We start from the raw sequence: 10,505 nt of genomic DNA, 5'->3' as shown, positions 1-10,505 counted from the left end.
GATAAGCAATTTTAAGAATGAGACAATCGCTTTTTTGTGTGATTGGAACTTATTAAATTCGTTGTAAAACTCAAAGATTTTTAGAAAAGAAAGTTTTCTGTTTTATATGAATTTTTATAATTTCTTCAGTTTATTTCTGGTTCTCATTTAACACTTCCTCTAGCTTATTTAAACTTTTGACCGCACACCCTACTGAAACTTCCAAGAACATATTTTAAACTGTATAGCGACCCATATTTTCATAGTCAAAAATCTAAATAGAATTTAAAAAAAGTGAGGTTATTTAAAGAAAGTTAACTTGGGTTAGATTTCAAAACTTAACTATTTTTTTGCGCTAATTAATTTACTTAGTCAAAGTCAGAGTACGAAACCCTTAAGTTATAATGCGTGAAAATCTGACAATTGCATAAAAAATATTTGGAATGCTTTTTTTTTCATGTTCACTGCATGAAACCTGGTACATTTTTAATTATGTTTCGTTTTTATTATGCATGTTTCGTCAAATATTGCGAAATTAAGCTAAATTGTTTCAATGATATAGTTGCTAGGGTAAAATTTTCGGAATTGTATATTTTATTTGAATCATTTGTAGCCTATAGTATTATCCACAAAGTTATTTTCGTGGCGAAAATGGAATGCGCCGATAAAAGAAGAAAATTGGAAGAGAATAAAAAATATAAATGAAAAATTTTACTTTGCCGTAAGCATTTTCAAAATTTTACATCATTTTTTTCCATAAGATCCTCGTTTTTAGTGCAAAGAAAAATATATTTTGAAAACTGAAATAACTTAAAATTAAAAATAATTGAAATTAAAAAATAAAAATAATATTAATTTTTCAAAATTGATCTATCTTTTCTTGCTATCTTTAAATATTACAAATAACATTTCTAATGACATTAAGAAAAAAAGATCATTCTCAATAAGATGGTGAATAATATCAAATCGAAGGTGTTTTAAGATTTTATTTGCAAAAATTATTTCTCTAATACACTAATATTAATGTTGGGAATAAACTTTTAGGTAGTACATTTGAAAAAAAATTTTTGAAGGCTTATATCATTTATAAATTGCTTCAATGAAACAATCCAAAACTTAATTTTATTTTTATACAAATATTCAATGCTACTTAATTGAATTCTAATAATAAGTGTTTTTTTTAAATATTTGAAAGAAATATTTAAATTTTAAAGGATTGTGACAAAATTCTGTAATGCTAGTTGAGCTTTTTTGTACTTTTCTTTTGGCATAATTGGCCCCAAAGACATGTCATTCTTGCAAAGAGTAATTATCATTGATAAGAGCTTCAAAGTATATAATACCCTGAATGATTTCTTATAGTTTGCATGTTGCATGAAAAGAACTGTGTGTGTGTGGGGGGGGGTGGTTATGACTTGACAAGAATGACAATAGTTATGATTCAGTGTCCAGGTTTGACCAATGGGAGGTATCTATCTATTGTTGCAGCAAAAGTACATAACTGTTACTTTAAAATTGTAGTATTCATTTCCGTGATGTACGGTGAGATCGTGACTTAGTTCCTTAATAGTTACATTTGAAGAAAAGTGTAGTTACTTGATTATAATTTTGAAGTTTGGTGTAGTGAATTTTTTATCAAGATTTTGTGGATAACTCTTAGGATGTCTCTGCTCAAGGATATTAAGTAAGTTTACCTTATTTTTTTATTGATTTATTTATTGATTAATTAAGGCTTTTCATTCTTCTATATCCATTTTATTTAATACGTTCTAATTAGAAAAAAAATGTGGCTTATAGTTATGGTTCATCTGTGTCTGAATAAGTTTTTGTATTTGAAATTTTTTAGTATTTGTAATTAGTATTTGAAATTGTTGAATATATTTGAAAATAAACTAGGAAAGAAAATATGACTTAATGTAATTTTAATTCAATGTAGGATTTATTTGATTAAATAATTTGTTTTTGATCTCCTCCAAAAGTTTTTCCAAGTTTAATTAAGTTTATTGCTGAAATGGTTTTGGGTATTTAAGGTATTTATTTATTTGTTTTAAAAATTATTTCAGGAATCAATTGATTCTGCATTGAAACGTCAGAAATTACTTTAAGAATCTCATTTTTTTCACTCTTCCTATTAGTAATTTTTTAAAGAAAGTAAATAATGTGTAGTGTAATTTTAATTTAATATAAGTTTTATTTGATCAAATAATTTGTTTTTGAAGCATATATTTTTTTTTAATTTGATTAAATTTATCGCTGAACTGAATTTCGCTGTTTAAAGTATTTATTAATTTATTTTATAATATATTTTGTTCTGTGGTATCAAGAATCAATTAATTCTGCCTTGAAGTACCTAACTCCAACAATAGTTTTTCTTAATTAAAATTCAATTAACCTAATTTCCTTCAATGTATTTTGATAATTAATGTTAATTAAAACTCATTTTTTTTAATATTTTTGTTTTATGAGGAATTAGGTGATTTTTCATTAAAACGTCCGAAATTATATCTAATTTCTTCTCTCTTTTGTAATACTTTCTTTAACAAAATAAATATAATAGAGTGTATTAAATTATTTGTTTTTGTTCTGAAAGTGGTTTTTAGTTCATTGATGCTACGGATTTCGTTATTTAAAATGTTTATTAATAAATTTTAAGCAGTGCTCTCAGAAATCAGTTGATTCCTTAGCCCCAGAAATTACTCTAAATATTTCAGCTTTTCCTTGCTGTCTTTTTTAATACCTTTTCTTGCTAAGTAAATGTGATATTATGTAATTTTGATTAAATATAAGATTTAATTGATTAAATTATTTATTTTTGACCTAACAAACAGTTTTTTTTAAAAAATTTTATTTAACTAAGTTAATTGCTGAAATGAATTTCATAATTTCAAGTATTTATTAATTTATTTCATAAAATATTTTATTCTGTGGTATCAGAAATCAGTTCATTCTGTATTGGAGCGACAGAAATTTTTCTAAATATCTAATTTCTTGCCACTTTTAATACTTTTCAGCAAAGTAAATATGACATAATGCAATTTACATTTAATATTAGATTGATTTGACTAAATAATTTCTTCTTGAACTCTGCGAAGAGATTTTTTTAATTGAATTAAGTGTAATGCTGAAATGGATTTCGTAATTTAGAATATATTGTAATAAATATTGTTTTCTGTGGTATTAAGAGTCAATTTACTCTGCTTTGAAGTAACAGAAATTACTCTAAATATCTCAGTCCTTCCCCTCTCTATTTTTAATACTTCTTTTATATAATATAATTATATATCATAATATAATTTTAAATTAATATAAGCTCTATTTGATTATATTATTTGTTTCTGTACTCCACGAAGAGTTTTTTTAATTAAACTTCTTTTATTTAATCACTGTTATTTCGTAGAGTACAATATTTCGTTATTTATAGTGTTTATTAGTTATTTTTATAAAACATTTTAATCCAAGTTATCAGGAATCAATTGATTCTGCCTTGAAATGACATAAATTACTCTAAACGTCTCAGTTCTTCCTCTCTCACTTTTAATATGTTTCTTTAGCAAAGTAAATGAGATATAATGAAATAAATTTAATGTAAGATATATTTGAGTAAATTATTTGTTTTAGTACTTCTCGAAGAGGTTTTTTAATTAAATTTATTTTAGTTTCTTACGTATTTTGTTATTTAAAGTATTTATTATTTTATGGTGTGGTGTCTGGCATTAGCTGAATCTGCATTGAAGTGACAAAAATCTCAGTTCTTTCTCTCTCCTTTTTAAAAAATTTTTTAAAAGGAATTAATGTGGCATAATGTAATTTAATTTTAATGCAAAGATTTTTTGTTTAAATGATTTGTTATTGTACTCTACGAAGTGTTTTTGAATTAAATTTTTTGTAGTTTAATACTTAAATGTATTTCGTTATTTACAAGATTTATTTATTCATTTTATAAAAAATTTTTATTCTGTGGCATCAGGAATCAGTTGATTCAGTATTGAAGCTACAGAAATTACTTTTAAATATTTCAGTTCTTCCTCTCTCTCTTTTAATGCTTTTTTCAGCGAAGTAAATATGACACAAAGCAATTTTAATTTAATGTCAGATTTATTTGATGAAATCATTCGTTATTAATGCTCCCAGAAGAATTTTTTATTTAAAATTTCATAATTAAAATGATTATAAATGACATTTGCTTTCAATAGAGAGCAATTATTCATTAAGAAGTTTTTTATACTGCAATTTCTGTATTCTTTTGCACTTAGGTTATTTAAATGAAAATTGTCTGTCAGAGAAGGAATTACCTATTCAAATTGAGATTTTCCTATTTTGTTTTTCCTAATGAAGGGAACGAAATATATTACATCTATTGATATGGATTAGAGGAAAATTAAGTCATTTTTAATATGTGGGAAGAGTAAAATATTGCATGATTTAATTTTTTATTCCTTTAATATGAATTTTATTAATTAACTTAAAAAAAGTTTTGTTTAAAGATTTTTTTTTCACTGGTTTTATTTGTATAGAATAACATAATTTTGTCATAGTCAAAAGTAGGCAGTCCTGTAGTAGTTGGCTATTACTTTTTATTTGGTTTAGTATTTATTCGTTTGAATTTACTATTTTGAATCCTTTAAATTAATAAATTCTGAATTAGTTTTGTTATTTTAAATATGTGGTAATGTTAAAATTTTGTCACATATTTTTTTGTGAATAAACTTTCTTTATTTTATTTGCGAAAATGGATATTAAAAAAGTAATTACTTTACGCACTTTTACTTTTAAAAAATTGAGTTTCTTTACATTTGAAAAATTAATGGGTCAAATGCTTATAGAATTTTTTTTTACTAATGAATCTTTTTTGAAAAAAATTAGTAATTATTATTAAGAGCCATTAAAATATAGAAAGAGATTTAGTCCCATTAATCTTGAATTCAGCTGTTTATAAATAGAAAATTTTGATCCAATTATGTCAGAAAATATTATTTTACGTCAAATTTAATTTGATAAATTGTAATTGATAACGATAAAATAATATAATATGCGATTTGTTTTTTCAAAAATAAAGTTTTCAATATTAGTTATTTCTCAATCATACATGTGAAAAAGAGGGGTAAAAAATGTACACTAATTTACTGATATATCACGTACTCCAAGAATAGCGCCAAGCATGTCCTTAGGCTGTGAAATACTGTAGTGAAGGAAAAGGTTTTCTTCTTCATGGATGGGTTTTACTGATTTTGTTACGATATAATCATTTGTGGATATTTATTGTGCCCATATATTTTTTGATATTCATCGTGTGTTGATATTTATCAATATTTAGCTTAAGTTAACATTTTTCGTATTTTTCATATATCGTGAGAATATCTTTTAAATACTGTTCTCGCGATAAATTAAAATTATCGACGTTTTACGAGACATCGATGCATCGAACTATTAGCACCGAATTTGTCTGTGAATAATGAGTCCTAAGTTTAAAGATGTATCGTACACTGTAAGGATTAACTGGATTAACTTAACTGAGGAAAAAGATATTTTTCTAAGGGAAAAAGCATTGTTTAAGAAACTGTTTTTGCTTTTCACCGTTGCCAACTCACTGTAAAAAAATCCCATTATTATTGCAGACTTTCTCTGGATATTTGCAAAGCAGTTTTCAGTTTTCTTTACCGTATAATTACTCTTTCTCTTTCATATCATTTTAGAAAGTAGTAGAGAAGTATCGAAAAGTACTTGCTCTTATTTTTCAGGAAATATTTAATAATAATAACATCGTATAAATAAAACTGTGATCCAATTTTATTTTTAAATCGATACTTTAGCAATGTATTTCTTTAATATATAATTTTTGGCACATTTGATTAAAATGCATTTTCATTCTGGTAGGCCTCTATAGTTTAAACTTCTTTTCACTTATATATTATTTCAAGAACTTTTTTAAGATGAAAATAATTTAAGATTTTTTTCATACTGAGACGCCTAGAGCTCTGGTAGCATATAGGACTCTTTGAGATGACCCAGGTTCGAATCTCAGCGTCGCGGAGAATGGTCGTACGAATGGTGCTCTCGGCATGCACTGACCACAATGCAGGCATACATTTATCATAGAAGTTTTTATTGATATAACTGAATTTTCAGAAATAATAGTACTTATCTGGTGAAAAGACAAGCGCCTGTTTTTTTGAAGAAAAAAAAATGAAAAAAAGCAGTATTTTGGGATAGAGCTCACTTCTACTCGGACATGGTTCCAACGTCCTATCCAGCCAGCAGACTATTTCGGCCCTTCCAAAATGTTATGTATTATTTTACAGAACCACATTAATTTTATGGAATCATTTATTTAATTAAGGTGATTTAGTGATTTTACAGCATATATTATTACAACATTTCCAGTATATAACTTTTGTCCCGAATTTTTTTTTTACAGTGAAACGCACCGCCAATTTTTTGCAGCATAATTTAATAATACCATTGTTGATACATTATTTTTTTGATTTAATTGTTTATATTTTTTTCAGAATCTCAGCACCTGTTAGACCTGTGCAACAGATAAAGAGAAAAGCGGTTGAAGATATTGCTACTAAGAACAGCAAGAGTATGAAAAGAGACCCTGAAACAGAGAAACTTCAGCAAACTCCCAGGTGCCGATTTTTTCCGAAGTGCCGCATGGGTCAAAAGTGCCTTTTCCAGCATCCAACCTGCAAGTATAATGCCGCATGCAGAAATCTGAAGTGCATCTACCGACACATTGGTCCCAGAAAAATAGAGCTCTTCGAGAACAAGGAGAACGAGCAACCCAACAGTTTCCGATTGCTGCTCGAGAAATTAGAAAAGCAAAAGCCTAATCCATACAAATGGGTAAAACCTAAAGATGTTGGTGCAAAAAAAGATGTACCATAGACGCAGAAAATTGATGGGTAAAATAGGTATTTTAACGAACGCGATTTTAATTCACCAATCAAATCCTGTATCCATTTTTGCACACGATGGAAGCAAGAGTACGCGGTCTCTGCAATGAATGAGGGAAATGTTATTTGAGTAATGTTTTATGAATTAGATTGAAGAATATATAGAAGCAGATTTGTATAGTAAGTTGGGTTTCTTTTTAAAAGTTTCAATAAATTTTTTAATTCCAAATTTTTCTGTACAGTAGTTATTTCAAAATTAATTTTGTTTCTGATTTATTGCTTTATTTACATTTTTTTTTAATTTGCAAGATTTGATACTGCAGTATTTATTCATTTACCGAGAAAAAAATTTATTAGCTAATCTTTTCTAGCGCGAGATTATAACATTCTTACCACATTTAAACATACAGATTATTCAGTCTAAAGGAATTTTTGCTTAAAATATATTATGTTAATTCAGAACTGTAATAATAATAAATTTCCCCAGCTTTACTTAGAAGTTTGTTAATTATTTCAGTACTCATCAAACTTAAAAATGTTCCATAACCAACAGTGTTATAGGTTTAAATCTGAGAATTATTTAATGTTACATGTAATTCCTAAAAAAATATACAAGTTAAAGTTAGTGTTTATTTTATATGAATAAAAATGGAAGAATTTTTTAATCCTACGTATTCATCGAAAAATCATTCCATGAGTTGATACTGCTTTGTTGTTATTTAACAATGAAGGAAATCTTAGTTTCATAATAATCCGAATCTCTTTAAGTTACTCCTTTTAAAAATACAACAATTCTTTATCCCATTCACACCAAACTCTAGTGTAGGAAATTTGAGTAGTAGAAGTTAGAATTTAAATTCTTTCAAATGTTAATTCAAAGAAGAAAAAAAGAAATTCCATGATTTGAGTTTTTATGTTTTTTAATTTTTTTATTCAGTAATAAAATGCAGCAATTAATATATTAATATAATAATTTTTCATAAAGAATAATGGAAGTGAGTTTTAAAATATTAATATTGCTAAAAAAAACCTAAACAGTTTAATTAAATTTAACACAAAACTGACTATAAATGTTTATGAAATGCTTGTAAATTTTGAATGCTGCATAAAGTGTTCAGTACTTCTGATACATTTTGAAATTAACAAGCATGCAAACCTTAAAAAGGTTAGATGTTTCACACAGCTATGCAAAGAAATTTACAGAAAATTCCTGGGATAATAATTCACAGAGAAATCTTTAAATTTAAGAAATTCTATTTGCGATTTGCAGGTTGCCTTATAAAGGATCAAAAACTGGAATGCAGTTTTGGATAGAATTTTATTTCTATGGGCCTATACAAGTGAAAAGAAAAAAAGCGCACTATTGTTAAACTTGCTTTTTGAAAAATCAATCAAACACAAATTTTTTTTATAAATTATTATGATTTTTTTAATGTATTATATGAAAAATAACGACTTTTAAATCCATTTAAAGGAAGTAAATTAAGTAACAAAATAATTGTATACAATTGGTCGAAAATTTTCTGAGCCGATATTTATATACATATTTCAAATTAAAAATTTTTATTTGGTATATTGAAACATATTTTATGTAGTATAATATTTGAATTTTTGATTCTGGAAATTTTTTTTAGTATAGTAAATATACTAGTATAGTATATTAATAAAGAAAGCAAACTACAGGAAAAATTATCAGTAATTTTCAACCATGTTTTTATTTTTCTGAACATATATAGTTTTAAAGTGCTTAATGATTTAAAAATGTTGCAGTCATAATGTTTCAAAAAATCCAACAAAAAGCACAGAAAAAAATACAAGCAAAACTTAAAGAGCATAAAGTATTTCGTTGGAAAACTATCTTGGCAGTTTGTTTGATAATACATTTTAAGTTTTCGTTGCATAGCAACAAATTTTAAATAGTACTGTCTTTACCACTAAACACCACACCAAAACTAGTAATAAAACTAGCAGTAAAGCTAGTGAAAGATAAACCATTTCATTGGTTGATTATCTTAATTTAATTCACCTTGATGGTAGTTATAGATTTTTTAAGTATTTTATAAATGTCTATTAACTATTTCATTTCACATTGTCACAAAGAAAATATCTTTAGCGGCAAAGGAGAACCAAGGAGCAATAGTAAATCTGGAATGGAATATAAGTACTCTTTAATCGGTAAATTGCCTTGATATAAAAGTATCCTTAATTGTAAGCTTCATAACATTTTATTATTTTTTATTATTTAATTAAAGGTATTTTTTAAATATTAATTATTTGTTTTTGTTTATTTCGCAATTCTAATAAAGTAAATAATATTTTTAACCACAAAGGAAAACCAAGAACAATAGTAAATCTGGAATAAAATTAAGGTACTCTTTAGTCGGCAAATTACCTTGATATAAAAGCAATTCTAATAGTAGGTTCTTCTTGCCGAAAATAGAAGTTTTCGGTTTAACAAATGGTCGTTATTTCACAAAACAAACGAGCCCAGAAGTTGGCTAATGAAATTACCGTAATTACTACGAAGTACATTACACTATCGTATCAACAACATCAGAAATCCTTATGGGCTTTCCGACTTCAAATTGCATTCTGTATCCTTTCTCTCCCTCAGATTGAAATTAGTGTATCTTTTGAGAAAACGAAGAGTACATTGTAGAATTTTATCACTGCAGACTAGATCATTAGTGATGAACAGTTAAATGCATGCAATTCAGAATTAGTATTGAATTTAAATCAAAGTTATTTTAAAAAAAAACACACAGTCTTGGGTGAAATTCACTGTAAAAACTGAATACTCATATATCAAGAAACTTTCTTCGTTTTCGACGAAACCATTTCTTGGTGTATGCTCCGAGCAAAAGTTTCGTCAACGTGACGAAATAATTATTGACACTTCTTCAAGGAAACGAATTTTGTCAAAATTAAAGAAATATTTTGTCATTCTATTTTTTTCAAAAAAAAAAAAACTCATTATGCCTAGTTTATCTAACTTCTCAAACTTGGGCACGCACGATATGGGTGACACAGCACAATAAATATAGAGAGATAAACAACTCATACTCAAAGTCGGATTAAAACCTCGGATCTGTCTGGTACAAGGTCACTTCCTTGGCCACCATACAATCTATCTGGTACAAGGCCACTTTCTTGACCACCATGCAGCCTTTCGGTATATTTCGTAACCTTATTTCCTATTGTCTAGTAGTTATTCTAGTTTCGTCAATCAAGTTAACAATCTAGAACAATGCACTACTACGAGGTTTCGAGTTGAGGAAACATTTTTGTCATATATTTGAGAATTCGCATTTTGACACAAATCACGTGATTTTGAGACGAAATTATTCTTAAGATTGACGAAATACTGCTCCAAGATTGCTGAATTGTCAAAAGTGAGAGTTTTATTTCTACGAATGATTTTCTGAGAATCTTAGTAATGAAATAAAAAGCGTAGGTGCTTGGTAAGCTTAAATTTAATTAAATATTTAAAAATTGTGCACGTTATCTTCAATGAAAAAGGACTAACAAATTTCATTTACATATTGAGAAAAGTAATCGAAGTTATAATGGAATAAGAAAAGTTTCAATAGAAAAAGTAGTGATTTGGAGTTTGTCTTCTAAAATCCGAAT

At 26.5% G+C, this 10,505-nt stretch overlaps 1 protein-coding gene across 1 annotated transcript; it reads left to right on the top strand.

Annotated features, from left to right (window-relative positions):
• The first annotated feature begins 1,427 nt into the window (after positions 1-1,427).
• Positions 1,428-7,104, top strand: LOC122269628 (uncharacterized). The gene is made up of 2 exons (XM_043043587.2): positions 1,428-1,663; positions 6,486-7,104. Exons 1-2 carry the CDS (start codon positions 1,641-1,643, stop codon positions 6,865-6,867), a joined length of 405 nt encoding a protein of 134 aa, XP_042899521.1. The 5' UTR covers positions 1,428-1,640; the 3' UTR covers positions 6,868-7,104.
• Positions 7,105-10,505: the final 3,401 nt, after the last annotated feature.

Source organism: Parasteatoda tepidariorum, chromosome 3 (assembly GCF_043381705.1).
Source record: "Parasteatoda tepidariorum isolate YZ-2023 chromosome 3, CAS_Ptep_4.0, whole genome shotgun sequence".
In the NCBI taxonomy this organism is placed as follows: Eukaryota; Metazoa; Arthropoda; class Arachnida; order Araneae; family Theridiidae; genus Parasteatoda; species Parasteatoda tepidariorum.
This window is presented reverse-complemented; position numbering and strand designations above follow the sequence as displayed.